This window comes from Schistocerca americana, chromosome 5 (assembly GCF_021461395.2).
Source record: "Schistocerca americana isolate TAMUIC-IGC-003095 chromosome 5, iqSchAmer2.1, whole genome shotgun sequence".
NCBI lineage: Eukaryota > Metazoa > Arthropoda > Insecta > Orthoptera > Acrididae > Schistocerca > Schistocerca americana.
The window spans coordinates 450,715,520-450,739,343 of record NC_060123.1 but is presented as its reverse complement, the minus strand read 5'-3'; the positions used below and the strand labels follow the sequence as shown (position 1 = coordinate 450,739,343).

Below are 23,824 nucleotides of genomic sequence, written 5' to 3'. Positions count from 1 at the left end.
TGCGGTAGGTACTGGGAGATGAAGGAGCTTGCACAGGATGGAGTAGCATGGAGAGCTGCATCAAACCAGTCTCAGGACTGAAGACGACAACAACAACAATCCATCCAGTCTCTCACCGTGAGAATAGCTCTGTGTTGATCATGACATTATATTTACAGAATACGTGAAACTAAAATAGTCTCATTAATTAACAGTGCTCTGCTGGTTGACACTGTATGGCACATTGTTAGAAATGATTCGTAAAACTGAACATCAGTTGAAACCTGCAGTTACCTTGTAGTTCTAATGTTTCATTCAGTGTTCCCCGATGTAGAGTTGTTATAAGATTACCTGACTTCTTAATGTTTCCGTAGCCATCATTCTGTAGACTCCTCAGTGCGTAAAACATAAGCTGATATTGTTCACTCACTATTTCACTAGTGGACAAACATTGTCATCCATGTTACACCTGGAATAACATTAAACCTCAACTTCTACTTCCAACCCCTATCTTGGACAGTAGGATGAATATTTGGATTACATCAAGGGAGACAAAAGCAGATTGTACTCAACATTTACAAAACGTATTACAGTTCATCTGATATTGTTGAAGTTGTTTGAGCTTCTACATCGTTTCAAACAGCTAGGTGAAAACTCAACAACATGTACATCTGCATTTTTATTCTGCAAATCCTTGTGAAGTGTGTGGCAAGAGGTTCCCTTTGTACAACATATTAGGGGTCCTACCCAGAAATGCTCTAAGTGTAACCCTGTCCTTGCACTTAAATGTGCTATAGTGGGATAGTTTGAGTCTTACCTTAGGGTGTCTCCTAGTTCAGATTTTTCGGCATTTCCAATGCTATCTTAAGAGTCAAAAAAACCTATGACCATTCATTCTGCCCTTCATTGTGTATGTTCATTATACCCTGTTAGTCCGATTTTGTATAGATCATACACACTTCAAAAATCCAGGGTGGAATGTAACAATATTATATAACGGACATGCTGAGTCGCAGATAGGCACAACAAAAAGACTGTCACAAATAAGCTTTCGGCTAGCAAGGCCGTCGTCAAAAACACACACACACACACACACACACACACACACACACACACACACACAGTGTGTGATTGTTTTGTCATCTCCTTTTCAGGCTGACTGACTTCTTCCAGTATGCTACCAATAAACCGAAGTTTTGTCACGTGCTCTACTAATGATTGAGACATTTCATATTGACGCCAATTGTTACAGCTAGGTATTTGACTGATTCAAATTATGAATCATTGTCAGACTAGTCATAGAATACTAAATTTTTGTGTTTTGTGAAGTGCACAGTTCCACTTTCTGAACTTAAAGTAAGTTGCAAAACTTTGAATTTCTGTCAGGTGTAGTTTCTTGAGACAGTACTTCACAATAGATAAATGCATATCTTCCACCCAAGACAACATTAAAGAATAATCAAATAGAATGCACAGATTTCAGCTCAAAGGCTGAGACCAACTGTATTGAACAGAACACAACAATATCAAGCTGTAGGCTACCTTCAGCTTTTGCTCATATTGAAATGTGCAATAATGTTGAGGTTGGCTGCAGCAGTTGCGTCCCAAATATTTAGAATTTCAATGTAACACTCTTATGTCTGCTTATGTCTGCTTATGTCTGCTTATGTCTGCTTGTGTCTGTGTATGTGTGGATGGATATGTGTGTGTGTGCGAGTGTATACCTGTCCTTTTTTCCCCCTAAGGTAAGTCTTTCCGCTCCCGGGATTGGAATGACTCCTTACCCTCTCCCTTAAAACCCATATCCTTTTGTCTTTCCTTCTCCTTCCCTCTTTCCTGACGAGGCAACCATTGGTTGCGAAAGCTAGAATTTTGTGTGTATGTTTGTGTGTCTATCGACCTGCCAGCGCTTTTGTTTGGTAAGTTTCATCATCTTTCTTTTTAGATATATAACACTCTTATTAGTTTCACATTCCTGTAGCACTCATGTATATATGTTTATTAAAATGATGTTGGCGTCCTTCAACATAAAGGCTTTGATTTTTGTTTCAAATCAGCAAAAAATTTCTTTTACTACTTTCAATGTGGAAAAAACATTTAATGAAACAGATTCAGAATTGCATTGTTAGCCCAAAACAGAAGGCTTGTTTTCTTAGTGCTCCACAGTTTTTCCTATTTTCATTCAGATAAACTGATGCTACTGTGTTCATCTTTGGCATGTTAATGCAGAAGGTGTCGCAAATTCAGTTAAGTAATGTTCCACATTTATTTTATGTTTATAAGCAAACTTTGTTCTTCATTTGTGTGAGATTGTGTATGCCACATAGTTTCTTTCCCATTATCTTCATTGGTTACGTCAAGGCTTGTTCATTTTTCAGCATTTCAGAATTCCAAGCAAAAGTCATGCTGTTCATCAGCTGTAAACTATATTTGTGCTTCTCTAAGACATTTTGAAATTATGGCATTAGTATCGCAGATCTGCCAACTTTTACAGTTTATCCGTAAAATTTACAGAAGTCACAGCATTTTACAGTTTTACATATGGACAGTGTCATTGTACAACATAGCAGACAAAAATTTGAAACGTTAACATTCGATAATCGCCCCACTTCTGTACAGCCGATTGTTAGTGTGGGTCGAAGGCAGGTCTACTATAGTCGATAACTCATTCTTTGATATGATTTGTACTTTTAACCATGTAATGTTCGCGTTGTCACGGGAATTGAATTTAAAGCTGGGATAACAGTTCTTCCTTGTGAATTTTGTGTGTCGACTGGCTCTGCTCCACAAACTCTTTGTTCGCTCCATTTGCTTGTTGTGATATAATCCATATTTGTTGACCACGTGCAGACTAATTTCATTCATTCTGTGTGTGTGTGTGTGTGTGTGTGTGTGTGTGTGTGTGTGTGTTTCATTTAATGGTTTAAGACTGTATGCTTTGACATGTTTCAATGAATTGTTTGACTGCCTTGATTGTTTGCTTTTATTTTATGTGACATTCTGTGATCCAGGTTTCTTTCAGTGTCTCAGTACATAGTGTGACATATACCAATTGTAGAATTCATGAATAAATCTAAGACTGAAATTCTGTCAATTTTCGCTGCATACTAAAATCAAGAAAAGCAGAAAAATTTGCCTTTTGTACAGTATGTGGACGTGATATTAATATTGCACATGGTGGAAGAAATGATATAAGAAATCATGCTGAGTGTGGTAAACAAGTAAGTTATGTTAAATCAAAGGGAGATAACAAGAAATCAACATCTTTTTTGCCAAGTCTGGAAATTATGTCAGTAATGTAATTAGAGCAGAGTGTTTGTCTACTTCCTTTTTGGTGGAACACAATGTGCCCTTAGCTGTGGCTGATCATGCTGGTGCTTTATTTAAGATTATGTTTACAACATCAGAAGCTGCAAGGAAATATAGCTGTGGTCGCACAAAAATGACTTACACTGTAAATAAAAGGGCAAAAAATGCATCATCTGAAGTTTTACGTGCCTTCAGAACAGGCCATTTTCCATGGCAATGGGTGGAAACAATGACATGAATGCCAAATTGTATCCTGTTGTTGTTACATTCTATGATATTCTGCAGGAAAAAGTGATGTTATCACAACTGAGTTTTCATAACGTAAAAATTGAAAACTGTGTGGCATTCTGCTCCAACATTGCTCCTGTTGTGATAGGACACAAAAATGAGGTTTCAGCAGTTCTGAAGGAAGTTCAACCAGTTATTGCCATTGTAGGTTGCATTTGCTACCTTATTAATTAAGCAGCTGAAAACTTGAACAGGGCCTTCTGCACTTTCCATCATGTGACTATTCCTGTATGTGACAAATTGAATGTTGCCCTTCAGAATTCTTCCCCACAAGTTCACTTTTTATTAGGACTTCTAATGAATTTGCCAAAACAGTTGGTCACCAAGTTTGTTAAGCCCAAAATTGTCAAAAGCTCATCATTGTTCAAAGTCGAGTACAACTTGATTCAAAAGCAGGGAAGTAATGATGAGTTAGTGATTGGCATTCATACTTCAAACATAGTGAATGATCTCCAGGATACAGATAAATTCTGTTTCTTTTCATCAGTGAGGAACTGTTTGTACTGCCTGTGACTACATAGTCTACAAGTTTCCACTCAATGGTGAAGTGTTAAAAGCGTGCTCAGGTTGCTAGGTTAGACAAAATTGAAGATGCACAGTTTTCTCCCATTCCTTTTTTCTTGGGAAAATTTCATGTCATGTTATACAAGGAAGAGAGTGAAACTACAGATGAGGTGGTGAATGAGCTTCAGAGGCAATTCACTGCTCTTAGGTAGAGGACATGCTGCAAGTGATTCCAGTTGGCCACAAATATCAGGAATTTGTGGAGCTAATGGACTACTTAAGTATAACCGAATTTCTAGAGTAATGCTCTCTGTTCTCACCATATCCCACAGCAATACAGAATGTGGACGTGTGTTCAGCCTTGCAAAGAAAATAGAACAGAGTTCAGATAATCTATGTCCAGTGAATGTGTGGAGCCTTATTTCTATTTTGAAGACCAGGGGTTCTGCTCTCTCTTATGAAAAAACATTTTCTCAAGACTTTTTACAGGAAGCTAAAAAGCCACAACTGTGACTTTAAAGTTGAACTATCATGCGATTCACTGTGTGAATTATATTATTTCTTGCCTGTCATGTTAAACAAGTTTTTTTGTGTAAAGCACTTTTCAATTACTGCATATGTGCTTAATTTATCAAGGAAGTCATGTTATGTATGCTCCAAACTAATATTCACCATGCCTCCTGCTGTTTAACATGGATTTCTTTTTTACTGTTATGTTCATATACAAGTCATTGGCGTATGATGTAAGTAGATGTAATTTCATTGACATATCCTGTTTAAAGCATGTATTGTTATACTTTGTAGCCCAGAATATTGTTATTTTCATCGAGCCAGGGGAATGTCGAAAATCATTAATTTTTTTGGTCGCACATGAGTTTTACCGATAGCCCATTTCAAAAGTTGGTGTATATGGTATTAGGTACTAATTTCAGTTGGTATTTATGTGGTGAAGAGTATATATATTTGATACTCTGGGGGAAGCTTAAGAGTTTTGTAAAATATTTGATACTCTGGGGAAGCTTAAGAGTTTTGTAAAATATTTGATAGTAAATAAATGGTTGAGACCTTCAACTGTGTATGCTGCAAACTGGTAACAATATCATTGAAGGAAATAATTCCCCCTTTTTGCAGTGTTGGAACTTCTGTAATTAGTGAACCATTTTCATCTGTTCCGCTTTTTTATCTGTTTGTTTTAAGTCAGTGGTTTAAATATTATGATTGTGGTGTAAACTTAGTTCTTACGAAGTCAACTCTGCAGCTTAATATTGACATTTCACACATATTATATACAGGGTGGTCCATTCGGGCCAAATATCTCACAAAATTAGCATCAAACGAAAAAATAAGAACAAATAATCTGCTCAAGCGTAATGGGGGGAAAACAGATGGCGTTATGGATGGCCCACTAGATGATGCTGCCACAGGTCAAATTGATAGAAACTGCATTTTTTTTTAATAGGTACCCCCATTTTTATTACATATTCATATAGTACATAAATAAATATGAATGTTTGATTTGAAACATTTGTTTCACTTTGTGATGAATGGCGCTGTAATATCCGAACACTTATAATATGCCTCACCCATTTAGATGAACAGTTGGTAATAATGTCGTTTTTTAAATTAAAATAAAAAGTAGTTATGTTTGGACTTTATTTCTGTTGTTCCAATGTGATACATTTACTTTCGTGACTTTATCATAAATTATGGGAACGCATGCTGTTTTTCTGCATGAGCAACCGTAATAACATCATTAATGTAATAAATGCTCAAAATGATGTCCTTCAGCTTCAATGCATTTGGTAATATGCGTAACGAAATTCGTCTCAACAGCGAGTAGATCGCCTTCAGTAATTGTCACACATGCTTTGACAATACGCTGACGCATGTTTTCAGGCATTGTCAGTGGATCATGATAACAAATATCATTCAATTTTCCCCAAAGAAAGAAGTCTGAAGATGTAAGGCCCAGTGAACGTGTAGGCTGTGGTATTGTGCTTCTACAACCAGTCCACCTGTGATTAAATATTCTATTTAATACTGCTTCAACTGCATGTGTGCTGTGTGCTGGACATCCATCATGTTGAAATTACATCTGCATTATGTCATGAAGTTAAACATCTTGTAGTAGAATCGGTAAAACATTAGTTAAGAAATAGACATACATTGCAACATTTAGATTGCCATCGATAAAATAAGGGCCAATTAGATGTCCTCCCATAATTCCACACCATGCATTAACCTGCCAGAATTGCTGATGTTCCATTTGTTGCACCCGTTGTGGATTTTCCATTGCCCAGTAGTGCTTGTTATGCCAGTTTACGTTACGTCTTTTTGTGAATGACGCTTCTTCACTAAATAGAACTCTTATTTATTTTGTGCCCAGTGGCAAAAATTTACACGACATTCCAAATCATTTCCATGCAATTCCTGGTGTATAGAAATATGGTTAGGGTTAAACGTATGATGATGTAGAATTCTCAAAACCGACTTTTTTGAAAATTCCAATTCTCACTCAATTTGTCTGCTACTGATGGGCGGATTAGCCTCAACTGCAGCTAAAACACTTATTTGGGCATCTTAATTTGTTACAGTTCTTGGTTGTGTCTTCTTCTTTGGCTGAACACTTCCAGTTTCTTTAAATACATTAACTATCTGATGAAAGGTCGGGACACGTGGATGCCGTCTGTCAGGATAATGAACAACATACATAGCACAGGCTTGTTGAGCATTTTGATCACAATAGCCATAAACAAACACCATATCTACCTATTCTGCAACTGTTAAACTTTCCATTTTATCAAGATTATGTCTTCCGTTTAATTATTATGACTGGAGAAGTGTATTATCATATCTAATTTAAGTAATGAATTGCACACAATGCTATCGGTTGCGTTGGTATATTTGTCAGAATATTACAGTGCCATCCATAACAAAGCGAAACAAATGTTCCAAATCAAATATTCATAAAATAGAAAGAAACATTCCACATGGGAAAAATATATTAAAAACAAAGATTCCATGACTTACCAAACGGGAAAGTGCTGGTAGATAGGCACAATAAAAAACACACACACACACACAAAATTTCAAGCTTTCGCAACTCACGGTTGCTTCGTCAGGAAAGAGGGAAGGAGAGGGAAAGATGAAAGGATGTGGGTTTTAAGGGAGAGGCTAAGGAGTCATTCCAATCCTGGGAGCGGAAAGACTTACCTTAGGGGGGAAAAAGGACAGATATACACTCGCGCGCGCCCACACACACACACACACACATATATATATATATATATATATATATATATATATATATATATATATATATACAGACACAAGCAGACATAGTTAAAGGCAAATCCAACTAAGCTTTTCTCGCCTGACATCCTGTGAAAGCTATAGGAGGTTATCAAGTGGCTGCAATATTTCTTGACTTTTAAGTCCATACCTCACCACTTACGTAAGTATGAACATAGTGGGTGTCAAATGAAATTTGTAACAGGATTGAGGGCATGGATGGAGAGTCATTGACAGAAGTAGAAGTAAATTCAGATGTGTTGGAATCTTGCTTTTCATGTTAAAGTTAGTTACCCAAGAGATGAGACTAATAGTAACGTCACACCTTTTGCAGACAATGCAATTATCTATAAGACAGCCCCTTTTGAAAAAATTGCATAAATTTTCATTCAGGCTGTGCTTTATAAGCTTACAAAATTGTACAAAAACTGACAACTTGTATTAAATGTTGAACTGTAACATTGTGGACTTAGCAGTATAAAAGCGTAGTCTCTTGTTGTTAGAATATCATTAGGGTCACAATTGGAATAGTCAGTCCATACAAATACCTTGGTATAGCAATTTGTAGGCACTTAAAATGGAATGACCACATAGGCTTGGATGTCAGTAAAGTAGGTGGCAGACTCCTGTTCATTGTTAGTACACTAGGAAAATGCAGTATGTCAACAAACAAGATAGCTTAAAAAATGCTTGCATGACACATCCTAGAATAATGCTCAAGTTTGAGAGGCACCCACTAAATCAGGGGACATTGAACTTACACAGAAAAGGGTAGCATGAATGGTCACAGGTCTGTTTGACTTGGGGGAGAGCATCAATGAAATGCTGAAAAATCTAAACTGGTAAATGCTTGCAAATAGGCACACGCAATGGTATGAAATACTTATTTAGAAATTTTCAGAATCGGCGTTAAGTGAGGAGTCCAAGACCAAGAATATACATCTGACTACCTCCCTACATATCACTCTCATAGAATATGCGACCTGCAAGTGCTCCATATCCACAGGGGGTGGGGGGTGGTAGTGATACTAAGAACTCTCCTCTCTGCCATGTACTTTAGTGGCTTGCAGAGTATGTATGTCCATGAAGATATAGAACCTCACGAACAGTGCTTGATAGTCTGAAGATAATTGTGGGAATGTGAGATAACGTTATCTTGAGTACTGATATCTGATGTTTGCTTAATAATTTTGTTTTAATAAACAAAATTTTGGAAAGACAGCCACCAACCTATAGATGTTTGATGATGCTATTAGTGGTTGTTGGAGAGGATGGGGGTAGGGGGGAGGGGGGGGAGAAAGGCAAAAGCAGTTGATGAAATCTGCCCCCACCCCCTCTCCCATTATTATCTGTCTGCCCCCTCCCCTCCTATCATATACAGGTCTAATATGTATTTATGTTGTTTCCAACCGAACCCATTATGTTGTTGGATTGTTTGAAAGATATGTACCACATATACAAGCCAATTTAACAAGTTTATATTTTGTGTGACATAAAACAGTCCTCTTCACCCTACAAACTTGTTTTTAGGTTATCCAGTATCTGTCTCTGGAATGATAACTGTGCCAGTCACTGGATCAATGTATCAAACTGTGGTGGCAAATCTACAACACCTCCATCCACAAGGGGAGCCAGGTAGTTTGCAGGTGAGTAAGAATTAAATTACATTCTTCAGCATTACTTAACATTCAGCTATGTAGTAGCAGTATGTGGATAGTGTTCTTGAGTATTATTTGTAAGCATCTGGTGAAAGATATTGGTAATTTGAAAGTGTTTAGGGTAGTATTATTATACTCTCCATACCTATTAAAAAAATGTATATAGTGGTCTTCAGCATTCTCCCTGTCACAATTACATGTGTGTTAAACATGACATTTGGAGTCTTATACAAGCTCTTACTTTGTTGAGTGGTTATGTCAAATACTGTACTGTCACCCAGGTATTCAATAATTAGGTAGGAGTGACTGAGTTACACAGAAGTAGTAAGTCCTCTCTAATCCCAAACTCTTCATGTACTGGAAGCTAAAAATATAGGTTAGCTCCAATGTGTAAATAACCAATCAAATATCAGTTTCCGTTAATGAAGCCGTTATGTAGAAAAGAAATTGTTCTCTGAACTAAAACTCCAGAAGTTCAGAAGACTACGGCATTTAGTAGGAAAGACAAAATTTTCTTTCTGAGAGATGGCACATTTGTCAGTAAAAATCATAGAGGGAAACAGAGATGAATACAGTAAGCAGATTCAGTACTTGCTCAGAGATGAAAAGGCTTGCACAGGCACAGGCTATAGTAGTATAGTCTCCTGACCAAAGAACACAACAAGAACAGTTGTTCTTCCTCTGCTCTAACATTGGCATCTAAATTTCTTTGCAAAGTTTCTGCAGTCATTTAATGCTATTGAAGTCATAGCGTAAAATTGTTTTTATATGTTCTTATAACATTTAAAAATTCATTTACTTCTTCCTTTACTTACAGCCAAACTAATTAATAAAAAAAGTTCCTACTCCATGTTGAGATATGAAATAAAATATAGAATTTCATGGTATAGGCAAAACTTATGTATCTGGCTTGGTTATCAGAAAATTAGATTTATCTACATTTCCTAATAATGCCCTCATCATTAATTGTACAATTTTAACATATTAACTTGTTTCTGTAGCTTTGAACACACGAAAGGTTTAAGAACATTTAATAGAAATACATTTGGGTTAATACTGCATTGGAATATGATGGTAGTAATGTTTGCTAAATTACATTGCATCAATCATTGTTTGTGATTATGTTTTTTGCGAATTACAAAAGAGCCAGATAATGTTGTTCACTCCTACCAATGTCAGCAGTACATTTCAGTACATAGAACATTATTACATAGTTACTATTTCCATAATATTTCTCTGAGGTGATTTGCGTTCATGTTAAACTGTTTTGTATTATTGTATTTTGATATTGTTACTATCTATGGTTACATGTGTTTGCTTGTAAATTCAGTATGTATATACATACATCAGTATCTGGACATCAGTATTTAGGAAATTAATATTCTGTACGTGACTTCGGATACAGTTGAAATCAGCTCCTGAAAGATTTGCATACTATGAAGATTGGGCAAAACCTTTAAGAGCAGATAGATGGAACAGCTGATTGACAAAATGAACTTATTTGTTTTGAAAAATTGATTAATACAACAAATATTTTTTACATGCAAAAAATATATCCCTTAACAGAATTAAAATTTCAGAAGATACAATGTTATATAGAAAATATTGTTAAACAACATGTAGGAAACTGTAGAATGACATATGTTAAAGATCAGAATACCTTTTCATCAAAATATTACGTAACATCGGAAAAATGTCTGGTTAATCATCTAATACAATTTAGAAAGATATACAGTGAAATACAGTGTCACTGGATTGGTTCCCTTTTTGTAAAGAAATACTGGGAACAGTGTTTGCTCATAGGTTTTCCTACCCTCCCCCCAAGGTTATTTAGGAAGCAAGGGTTTTATGCGCAGGGGTTAACTCAAGATTTGTCTCTTAAGTTTATTCACAGAGTTTCCACATTTTGGAAGATTTGAAAAATCAGTTTATGATTAATCTGATCACAGACTCAGAGAATCACTGCTTTTGTTTAAATTCTAAAAATATTTGCATAGAAATATTAAAGTATTTCCCACCATCAGTACTGTTTTTAGTTAGTGTGTTTCCTTGTAAGCAAATACACACACATTTAAACAAAATGAAGAGACTTAAATTTAATAGTTTGCACTTTATGAAGCTAAATGTAGTCTTTTCTCTCTCAAACATAACTAGTGTTGATTCATATTTTTCATGTAAAACAGTAGTGTATCAGATTTACAGCTGAAATCTTACTCCACATCAGTCCTCAACAAAATCCATCAGATGAGGCTTTGTTTCTCACAAAAACAGGTAGAACGTCAATAGCATTGGCAGAGAGATTTCTCAGGACAAATAATGGTAGTGCCAGTTTGTTTTCAAGTGTATCTTTAGCTGTGTAGTCATTCTAATAATGTTAAGTGTCTTCCCAAAATCTTATCCATTTACAAGTGTAGTATAAGTAAATGTTGTAAAATTGGGCACGATAACAGCTTCACTTCCAAAGTCACTTCTTACTCTCACTTCATCTCATTGCATACTAACACAGAAAGCATAAGTTTCAGCATTTCATCCTATCCAGCACAGTTCTCTCTTCATTCACCATAACCAACGTGTACAGAGTTGTAAAAGAACTATCATCAAATGTGTCATTGAGTTTCTCAGTAATATCAGATCTCTACATCCTCTGAATATCATCAAAATCCTCAAAGTTCATAAAAGTGTATTAAAATTTGTGAATGTAAGATTATTAACTGTGCATCAAAGTATTCATTTTCAATCACAAGATCATTCATCAGTAGCAATGAAGCATCTCTTATTCTCTCACTCATAATACATCAGTAACTTAAAGTGTGAAAGTTTGTATCAGGCTCTCACAAAATATCTTAAGTATTTTTTAAATAATTCTCAGTAGTGTCATAGTGCTGTAGTAAAGATCATAGACAATCATAAGTGTCAAAGCATGTTATTTTTGCCAAAAGTATAAATGTATTCTCTCTAAGCAATCTCTTCTCTTTGTCAGCAATGTTGTTGTAAGATTAGCAATAAGTTATGTGGTGGTCAACGTATTAAGGCACAAAATTCTTAAAAGGTATGTTTTCCTTCACCATCAACAGGTGTTCAAAATAACTTGCCAGACACAGGGAGAAGTATATTCAATAAATTTCTTCAACAATCTTACAGTCAAAGTTTGTGTGTTGCCTGGTGTCAAAAGTTCTTGTAAAACTAACCTTACATCTTGTCATAATAACAGAATGATAGAAGTAAGTCCTAAATCAAGTGGAAATATTTTCCCATAACTTACATCCGAGAATATATGTAACTAAATATAGCTAAAGTGCAGTACTGGTTTCTGAGTGATGCGACATCTGGAATGTGTAAATGAGGCTCATAGACATACAGTAAATAACTGATAAACAAGTTGCATTAAAGTGTTTATGAAGTTTCAAGTCAGGTAAAATATAGTAAAGGTGTTTGTGCAAATTTGTGACGTCATTGTAGCTGTGTAAGAAAATGCCAAATGGTTAGGGCCTTGTGTATGCCACACACACGAAGCATAGAGTATGCATCCTGCTGTGGTAGACTGAAATTCTTCTTAAAAATTTCTTCTATTGTTGGAACACAAATAATAAAGTAAAAACAAAGTGGATATCAGTGTTCATATCAAGTAGTAAATTTGTAACATTTCTGAGCCCAAACAGTTTTCTTGATTTGGGATAGATGAGCTGGTATGCATTAGAGTGAGGATTTCCCACAACCTCAAATGGGCCAATGTATATGTCAAAGAAGTTTTTGATATCACTGTTTATGAAGTTAGATCTTGCATAATTTTTTTTTGTAAGTCCAAGTCACTAACATTGAATTGAGTTTATTTTACCCTACCATCATGTCTTTGTTTTCTTTTGTTGCAATGTTGCTTCTTAGTTACCCCGACAACATGCACCCTCTCTTCTGCTGAGATCTGGTTGCCCAGTTGAAATTGTGGTGTTCTTTGTTCAAATATGCAGGTTGTTTATCATACATTATTTCATAGGGTGTGAATCATATGGTGGTATGTTGCAGACTGTTTACAGCATCTAAAAAGTTTTCAGTATTTTCTAACCAGTTGGAATGGTCCCTTCTACAATAGGTCCTGCACAGTCTACTTATTTCCCACATGTATAATTATTTTGGATTACAGGATGGAGAGTTGACTGAGGTTTAATGTCGTTTTCACTTGTAAACTCCTTCCAGGTTTTGGATGTGATCTGGCTTCTATTATCTGAAAGCAACGTTTTTGGTGTAGTGTATGAAAGTAGTCTTCGGTTAGTTTTTGAATTTTTTTCTTGCTGGTTGCTTTCTTTGGAAGGTACATTTTAATGAACTTAGAGAATAGGTCTGCCATTACAAAAATGTAGCAATACCATCCTTCTGCTCTGTGTAATTACCCTATAAGTCAGTACCCATGAGGTCTATTTGCTTGTTAGGTATTAAACTCTGTAAATGGCCCCTATTCGTGTGATTATCAACTTTGACACTTAGGCACCTGTCACAGGGTGTAAGGCACTTTGTTACCCTGCAGACAGTGTTATGAAAGTACACACACTGCCATATTTTTTGAGTACACTTAAGGAACCCACAGTGACCAAAACTGGTATAAGTGTAAAGTATTCAGAGGTCTGTGTATTCTTCAGGCCAGCAAACCCTCCACCAATCACTGTCAGGGCTGTGCCTGTAAAAAAGAATCTTCTTGAAAACCTGACAGTATTGTTGTACCTCTTCATGGCCCTTTTTTACCAGATAACTTCTTACCAGTTTCCAATTGTCGTCATGGTTCTGATTTCATCGAGTTGATTGCAAATTATTCTAATATCCCTGTCCTCTTTCACTCCTTTATTTACATCGTGGTGAAGTTTTTCTCTTGATTTCCATTTGCAGTGTCATTTACATTTCCCACTGGTAACCTGGATATGGCATCAGCCACAATGTTGTCCCTCCCCTTAATGTATTCTACAGAAAAGTTGAATTACGGGAAAAACATAGTCCATTGAGTCTGTCTAGTGTGGTAGTGTTTGCATTCTTGAATATAGCTGAAGGCTTTATGATCTTATGTGCCTGTACTTGGTGACCCAATAAGTAGTTCCTAAATTTTTGGAATCTCCATTTATAGCCAGAAGTTCTTCTTCTCAAATGGAGTATTTTTCTCCTCTCTCTCTCTCTCTCTCTCTCTCTCTCTCTGTGTGTGTGTGTGTGTGTGTGTGTGTGTGTGTGTGTGTGTGTGTGTGTGTGTGTGTGTCCCCCTACGAGTGAAGGCAACTGAATCATGCATTTTAACCTCGTGGCTTTTTTTTATTATTATTATTTTGTTTAATAAATGAACCACCCATCCAAAATCATTGCTGTCAGTTGAAAGGCAAAAAGGGATGGATAAGTCAAGTCTGTGTAGTCTCATAGTTAACTGTGCTTTGATATCATCAAATGCAGATTGGCATCCATTGACCCATTCCCAGACACTATTCTTTGTAAGCAATTTATTGAGACATGGTGCATTTAATGCTTGTTTTTTCATGTATTTGTGAAAGAACCCTAGTAAACCGAAAAATGACTGAACTTGTTACTTAATCCTAGGAGGAAGGAAATCAGCAACTGCTTACACTTTCTTTCTCAGAGAGAATCCTACCTTTAGTGATCGTATGTCCCAGAAACTTACAGTGTTTGAGAGCAAATTTACATTTGGATGGCTTCAATGTCTTTCCTCCCCATCTCATTTTGTCGTCAATTTCCGTCAAAGTTCCCTTGTATTTTTCCCAAGTTTTGGTTGAGAGTAAAATTTCATATACGTGTATAGTCAGTTTTTTTTAGTCATTATTTTCTCAGTATACAATCCAACCCCCTTATAAACTCTTCCACTGACAAATATTTTCCAAAAGGCACCTCACAGTAGTCATTGAAGGGGAAGGCATTATATTTTAAGACACTATATTTTCTGGATTCATCTTCCAATTCTGTCTGATGTCTAGATATCAAGTCAAGGCAAGTCATGTATTTTACTTTGTTGAACTTGTTAAGTAATTTGTCTATACTTTCAGGATGGTCAGTCTCAAATTCTAAAAAATTTTTCAGATGTCTTGAGTCAAGAACTAATCTAATGCCCCCATCAGTCTTAGATACTAAAACCAGCAGGTTATTGTACTGTCTGCTATTACATTTTATTATTATTATTATTTTTTTTTTTTTTTTTTAAAGTTCTCTACCGCCTCTTCTCTTTTGCAAATGGGAATACGATAGGGCTTTATAAAGACCAGGTTATGGAGTTTTAATCCTAAGGTGCATTTATAATCGTTCACCCTTCCAGTTCTTTCCCTGAGAATACCACAGTATTCCCATACAAATGCATCAAGTTCTGTCTTCTCTTCTATACTTAATTCTTCAGGGTGTCTACGAACCGGGAGATCTGGGAAAAACCCGGGAATTTTTTCATCCGGGAGAAAACCGGGAAAAACCCAAGAATTTTTTAGAATTCCGGGAATCTATTATCGTTTTAGTTTTCAATTAAATTTTTGTGATTTTGACTGGTAAGAATCAATACTCCAACAAAGGATATTACTGTATCCCGCTTCTGCAGAATAATACTGCAGCAGCAAAACATGAACGAGAGGAAAAATGAACAAAAATAAAACTTAAGTCTCAAAGGAAATGCACCATACACAACAGCAAAACGTAGTGCTCATACAAGCGTCTGCCAACAGCAAAGTGTGTCAAATGCTTCAGAAAGACTATGCATTGCTTCCTAACAACAAATTGTCTCCAATGAGCATGACGTCACAGCTGTTTACATTAGATTCGTTTGAGCAGTTGCGGGCGGGTTCTTGTGCATGCGCAGTTGAGTCGCGTATGAGTAATACCTTCTCCCGCTTCTGGATACGGATGTGTGGCTGGGCGCCACTACCTAATATTGCCCCGGTTCGGAAATGTCGTAGATCCGGGGCTGATGCACAGAGCAGTCTGAGCTGTAGTGGGGAGGTGGGTAGTCTCCACGTGACCCGTGTTTACGTTTAGTGATTTTGCTGTTTCCTCTTCATTAATTGCTCTCACATTAAATGAAAACGAAACGGATTTCTGTGGCCGGGAGCTATCAAATGAATTAAAATACGTTCGCATGTTTACGGAAGGCTAAAATTTGCTCTACCTTTCTGACAGTCAAGCATTAATCGCCTTGGAGAATAATGAAGTTATTTTTGTCGGTTTGCTAAAGAGATGTGACTTTTAGTAGTCTTTAGCAATGAGGCAGCCAATTTATTTGAAACGAAGTGTTTAATTTCACACTGTTGGTTAGTTTCAACTGTTCACTGCATTTCAAGTGCACGTTTTCCGTTTACTAGCTCGCATGGCCTTATGCCATAATAAAGAACCAAACATGAGACAATACAGTAGTGGTACTCGAGAAAATTTACATCCGAATCTGGACATACGAACGTGCGCTTTAAGCCGAATTATGCATTTTAGTATGGTTCACGAAATTCCGATACTCTTGAAGTATCCTCTGATGTCTTGTTTCTTTTGTGACATAATGCAAAATCTTTTAATGTTTTATACGTACAAACATACGAGCTTCCTCCGTCATCGTAGCTGCGCAAGAACAGGGGAGCCTGTTATCTGGCGCTCTCTGACAACTGCTGAAATGAATCAGTTTCTAACACGTCACGGGAAAATATTGCAAATGGTGGTTTGAAAAGCGTTACTTTTTTAAAGTAAATTTCCTTTTACATAAGATGAACTGTGTGTGAGAATGTACAATGAATTTCTTAAATCACAGAGCATTTGACTCTCAATTAAAAATCAACTCTTTGAGGACGACCATCTAGAAGAATTTCGAGCCCAGAAGATCAGAAATTTACGTCGTTATTAAAAATTTTACTGGCACATTTGTGTGATACATCTCAAAGTGTAACATGCGCAAAAAAGATCAACATTATATGTGGAAGCTTAGCTTCTCTTGCAGCTTATTAATCTTCGAGACCACTATTATATGTGAAAGCTTTGTTTTTCTTGTAGCAACACTATGTATATTAATTTAAACCATTAACTTTTCCTATTTGTATTTTTGCACTACTTATTAGTGATCTTGCTATTGGCTGACTACATCACGTGTTCTATGCTGTCTTCAGCTGGCGAGATCACGTGACATGAGCTATGACTGGCTTACAGAAGCGCGTCGCAATCTCGATTTCAATGCTTTGGAAAGTAACATGCGGTGTTTGGTGGAATTCGAAGTTATACCTTCATAACACGAAACTATGCAGCGTACATGTTGCTGCACATCAGAGATCTTTCCAAAACGTGTTTTGTTTCCCCCCTTAGTTTCGTTTTCTTAAGTTCCGGGAAATTCTACGTCGCCATATAAAACCATAAACATTCAAAGTACTGATAAATTTTACAGTGCCAAGGAAAAGTATACTATCACTTAACACGGGAAAAGTGTATTTCACCCTGTTCTTTAGCCTAACCTGGAACACAAACTTCTTCCAGCCCCCGGATCTGGTTACTGGTACCATTACATAACATTGACATTTCTGTTTCCCCTGAAATTCCAATCTTTGGGTCAGTAAATATAATCCTTTTATCATTCTATTTAAATTGATCCTTGGCTTTTGTTATTCAGTCTGTGCGTAATATTATAACAACAAAAATAATCAATTATTGATAATATAATATAATATAAATGGATAGATAAGAAATCTACTCACAAAGTGGCAGCAGGGGTACACATTATGTAGGCACAGATGGGGAAGTATATGATAGTCCCATTATTCCAGTTCATATTACAGTATAATCCTGCTTCTACATTCCCGGAATTAACGTTTTCCCGCCATTTACGACATTTTTTATTGGCCCTGTCAAATTTCCTATGCCCTATATTTAAAATTTTCCGGCAATTTATGCATTGAGAAAAAATGTTTGTGGAGAAAAATGTTTGTGGAGAAAAAATGTCACTGGCATGATGTTGGCTGTCTAGTAGTGTTTACAAATATTACATTGTTAAGTTTCTTGACACCAGGGCACTCTACTCAGCAGATTTGAACTGGTTGGTTGGTTGTTTTTGGGGGGAAGGAGACCAGACAGCGAGGTCATCGGTCTCATCGGATTAGGGAAGGAAGTCGGCCATGCCCTTTGAAAGGAACCATCCCGGCATTTGCCTGGAGCGATTTAGGGAAATCACGGAAAACCTAAATCAGGATGGCCGGACGCGGGATTGAACCGTCGTCCTTCCGAATGCGAGTCCAGTGTGATTTGAACTGGTAAACATGTAAAAGTTCGGACAATTCGCTCCATATCTCCCGCCTCTGCCAAGGTCTACTTGGCATGGTAGCTGATGGGATTATTAGATTAATTCGAATGAAGATATCAACTATTTCCAAACTGTCTCTGCTGTGCAAATGCAGTTTTGTGATTGCTGTGATCATCGTGACACCTTTGTCGAACCATATTGAGCTTGTTTCGGCATATGGCCACTTGGAGCACTAGTTAAAACCGTCATTCACTTTAAAACCGTCATTTACTTTGAGATGATCAAATGTTTGTAGTGGAAACACAGTGCCAGTTATATATTTTATTGATGCTGAACAAAACTTGTTTCGAGAATTTATTCTTGTTGTCAAGTGCGGTATTTACGTATGTACATTTCGTGATGTTACGAAAAACAAACAATGTGAGTGATAGTTTTTGTGTTTGTTTGTTTGTTTGTTTGTTTGTGCATAACTGATGAGGCACGATAACTGATAATCTCAAAAAGATGACTACAGTGCAAGAGACACAGAACCACACATATTCGAACACCACACAAAATACTTATGTACATATTTGCACTTGACAATGAGAAAAAGTTCTCAAAATGCATAGTGCTAAGCATGAAAAAATACATAACTAGTGCTGTATTTCATTGTTTAAATAATGAATACCAGCTGCAGGCTTTCAAAAACATCAGTTATGACACATGGAATCGGGTCAAACATTGCTACTTCCCTGACAGTAATCAGTTCCAGCCATATCAGTGGTTTTTATTAAATAATAAACAAGTCCCTGACAAGTCTTTTGATGCGCGCGTGTGTGTGTGTGTGTGTGTGTGTGTGTGTGTGTGTGTAAACAAAGATGATGTGTCTTACCAAATGAAAGTGCTGGCAGGTCGACAGACACACAAACATACACACAAAATTCAAGCTTTCGCAACAAACTGTTGCCTCATCAGGAAAGAAGGAAGGAGAGGGAAAGCTTGAATTTTGTGTGTATGTTTGTGTGTCTGTCGACCTGCCAGCACTTTCATTTGGTAAGTCACATCATCTTTGTTTTTAGATATATTTTTCCTACGTGGAATGTTTCCCTCTATTATAACCATATATATATACAGGGTGATTCAAAAAGAATACCACAACTTTAAAAATGTGTATTTAATGAAAGAAACATAATATAACCTTCTGTTATACATCATTACAAAGAGTATTTAAAAAGGGTTTCTTTTTTTTCCACTCAAAAACAAGTTCAGAGATGTTCAATATGGCCCCCTCCAGACACTCGAGCAATATCAACCCGATACTCCAACTCGTTCCACACTCTCTGTAGCATATCAGGCGTAACAGTTTGGATAGCTGCTGTTATTTCTCGTTTCAAATCATCAATGGTGGCTGGGAGAGGTGGCCGAAACACCATATCCTTAACATACCCCCATAAGAAAAAATCGCAGGGGGTAAGATCAGGGCTTCTTGGAGGCCAGTGATGAAGTGCTCTGTCACGGGCTGCCTGGCGGCCGATCCATCGCCTCGGGTAGTTGACGTTCAGGTTTCATAACTAACCTTTTTCGTAGGACTCTCCATACAGCTGATTGTGGAATTTGCAGCTCTCTGCTAGCTCTACGAGTCGATTTTCCTGGGCTGCGAACAAATGCTTGCTGGATGCGTGCTACATTTTCATCACTCGTTCTCGGCCGTCCAGAACTTTTCCCTTTGCACAAACACCCTTTCTCTGTAAACTGTTTATACCAACGTTTAATACACCACCTATCAGGAGGTTTAACAACTTCGTTCGAAATGCACGCTGAACAACTGTCGTCGATTCACTTCTGCCGTACTCAATAACACAAAAAGCTTTCTGTTGAGCGGTCGCCATCTTAGCATCAACTGACGCTGACGCCTAGTCAACAGCGCCTCAAGCGAACAAATGTACAACTAAATGAAACTTTGTAGCTCCCTTAATTCGCCGACAGATAGTGCTTAGCTCTGCCTTTTGTCGTTGCAGAGTTATAAATTCCTAAAGTTGTGGTATTCTTTTTGAATCACCCTGTATATATGGTTATAATAGAGGGTTTGGTGTGAAGCACGTCCGTCCACATCAAACCCACCAACAGGAACAGTACCTCCATTATGACAGCTGTCACCCATTCCACATCAAACGGTCCCTTCCCCACAGCCTAGGTCTTCGTGGCAAATGAATCTGCTCCAGTCCGGAATCCCTGAACCATTACACCAACAACCTGAAAACAGCTTTCGCATCCCGCAACTACCCTCCCGACCTGGTACAGAAGCAAATAACCAGAGTCACTTCCTCATCTCCTCAAACCCAGAACCTCCCACAGAAGAACCCCAAAAGTGCCCCACTTGTGACAGGATACTTTCCGGGACTGGATCAGACTCTGAATGTGGCTCTCCAGCAGGGATACGACTTCCTCAAATCCTGCCCAGAAATGAGATCCATCCTTCATGAAATCCTCCCCACTCCACCAAGAGTGTCTTTCCGCCATCCACCTAACCTTCGTAACCTCTTAGTTCATCCCTATGAAATCCCCAAACCACCTTCCCTACCCTCTGGCTCCTACCCTTGTAACCGCCCCCAGTGTAAAACCTGTCCCAAGCACCCTCCCACCACCACCTACTCCAGTCCTGTAACCTGGGAGGTGTACACGATCAAAGGCAGAGCCACGTGTGAAAGCACCCACGTGATTTACCAACTGACCTGCCTACACTGTGAAGCTTTCTATGTGGGAATGACCAGCAACAAACTGTCCATCCGCATGAATGGACACAGGCAGACAGTGTTTGTTGGTAATGAGGATCACCCTGTGGCTAAACATGCCTTGGTGCACGACCAGCACATCTTGGCACAGTGTTACACCATCCGGGTTATCTGGATACTTCCCACTAACACCAAACTGTCAGAACTCCGGAGATGGGAACTTGCCCTTCAGTATATCCTGTCTTCTCGTTACCCGCCAGGCCTCAACCTCCGCTAATTTCAAGTTGCCGCCGCTCATACCTCACCTGTCATTCAACATCATCTTTGCCTCTTTACTTCCGCCTCGACTGACATCTCTGCCCAAACTCTTTGCCTTTACAAATGTCTGCTTGTGTCTGTGTATGTGCGGATGGAAGTGTCTGTGTATCTGTGTGTGTGTGTCTCTGTGTGTGTGTGTGTGCGTGCATGCGCGTGCGCTAGTGTATACCCGTCCTTTTTTCCCCCTAAGGTAAGTCTTTCCGCTCCCGGGATTGGAATGACTCCTTACCCTCTCCCTTAAAACCCACATCCTTTCGTCTTTCCCTCTCCTTCCCTCTTTCCTGATGAGGCAACAGTTTGTTGCGAAAGCTTGAATTTTGTGTGTATGTTTGTGTCTCTATCAACCTGACGGCGCTTTCGTTTGGTAAGCCACATCATCTTTGTTTTTAGATATATTTTTCCTACGTGGAATGTTTCCCTCTAGTGTTAGGGGGTATCCAGTACGTAACTTTTACAGTTTAAAATGTTATTTCCCACATTTTACATTTTCCTGGATTTTACACTTAAGTATTTTCAAAAGTGTAAAAGCAGGGTTTCATTGTTGTTGTATAGTGTCCAAGTATGCAGATCAAGTCAAAAGAGAGGAATTGCTTTTTGGACAGATTAGGGAAGCTTACTACAGAGTATTTGATAAATTTGAAAAGCGTAATAATGAAGAAGGGATAGTGGATGTAATTTTCCAGGATTGTAGACCAGAAAGTGAAGCTAATTATAAAACAAATGTTGATCCAATTGCAGTACTGTAGTTAAAATTTTACAGCCTATCGAAAGTAATGTCCCTGTTGAAAAACAAAATGTCTGGTGGCTAGAGCCTCCCGTCGGCTAGACCGGAAGCTTGGTACACGTCTTTTTTAGTTGCCTCCACTACGGCAACTTGCATGTTGATGGGGATGAGATGATGATGATGATGATGATGATGATGATAACACGACACCCAGTTCCTGAGCAGAGAAAATCTCCAACCCAGCCGGGAATCGAACCCGGGCCTCTTTCCATAGCATTCCGCAGTACTGACCACTCAGCTATCGAGGCAGACATGTCCCTGTTGAAAACAAGAAAGACTTCTTATACAGGAGGGAAAATATAGGTAACATTGAAATTCGAGGGAGCTCATATATTCATATCCAGTTGCATAACTTGAAAGGAAACTGCCCGAGAGATACTGGGAGTGCAATTTATGGAATCTCTAGAAAATTGAGAGATAAAATATGAACATCAGTTTCACTGAATTCCCTGAACAGGAGTTAAGCCAAAGGATGCGACAGGGAGAAACAGTAAACTAATTATAAAACCGGTTCTTCTGTGCTTTAAAATTAATGAGTGTTCACACAAGGGTGCCTAGTGGTGGATGATCTGAATGAATATCTAATATTAGGCATATAATATAAACAGATAGGTTCACCAGGCTATCAGAATGTTAGATATGTTTACATTTCCTAATAATGCCCTAACCATGAATTGTACAATTTTAATATGTTAATTTGTTTCTATAGCTTTGAACACATGAAGAGTTTAAGAACATTTAATAGAAATACATTTGGGTTAATATTACACTGAAATATGACAGCAGTAATGTTGGCTAAATTACATTGCACTCATTGTATGTTTTCACAAATTACAAAAGATCCAGATGATCTTATTGATTCCTTTCAATGTCAGCAGTACATTTCAATACATAGAAAATTATTACATAGTTATTATTTCCACAATATTTCCCTAACGTGATTTGTGCTCATGTTAGGCTTTTTTGTATTATTGTCTTTTGGTATTGTTTCTATCTACGGTTACATGTAGCTATGCTTGTAAATTCAGTATGTATATACATAGATCAGTATTTAGGAAATGAATATTCTGTATGTGACTTCCGATTTGATCAAATTCAGCTGTTAAAACTGATTACACAGTGCTTCCATCAAATTGATAAAATTTGTGGTGCTATTTCCACATGCTCCTTCAGACATTTTCTGGTTGCAGAGTTTTGAAGCAGTAGTAAGGTTCATGTCCAGGTCTGGCACAAATTATCAAGTCATCATAGATGTCCAGCAGAAAGATTTAAACTTTTGGATTCAATGTCTGTTGTATGCTTTGATAAATAGCATTCAGCTTTTTTTGTCTGGAAGTGCCAAGTGCGTTTCACAGGATTTGAGATTTACAAACTCCACATCAGCAAGAACGACTAATGGTGTATAAAAAAGGTATTGTACTCAGCCTTGGTCATGTTGGTCTCCTCCAAGTTGAAAAGGGTGGGTCCTCATATTGTGGAGAAAGGTTTAATATTTGCTGTCGTCTCTCAAACAAAAACACTAGCTGTATAATTTGTTGTAAATCTCCATTTATTCACAAATAGACTAATATTTACTCATTGTAAAATATTGCACAGTATCCAGTAGTGTTGCTCAGTAATTTCACATACAGAATTCATGGCAATCACATCCATATATTAATATATTCAAACTGCATGTTTTTTTCTGCATCAAAAAGTCCAAGGTCACATACAGTACTCCCAGCACTAACTTATCTGTTGCAATTTTACCCTT

At 37.5% G+C, this 23,824-nt stretch overlaps 1 protein-coding gene across 7 annotated transcripts in view; it reads left to right on the top strand.

The window, feature by feature from the left end:
• LOC124616753 (DNA-binding protein P3A2) overlaps positions 1–23,824 on the top strand; it is a 127,727-nt gene that overhangs the window by 91,360 nt on the left and 12,543 nt on the right. For all 7 annotated transcript variants that reach the window (XM_047145127.1, XM_047145125.1, XM_047145122.1 and 4 more), the window contains exon 11: positions 8,902–9,017. In XM_047145127.1, coding sequence (XP_047001083.1) covers positions 8,902–9,017 — 116 coding nt within the window. The remainder of the gene's footprint in view (positions 1–8,901; positions 9,018–23,824) is intronic.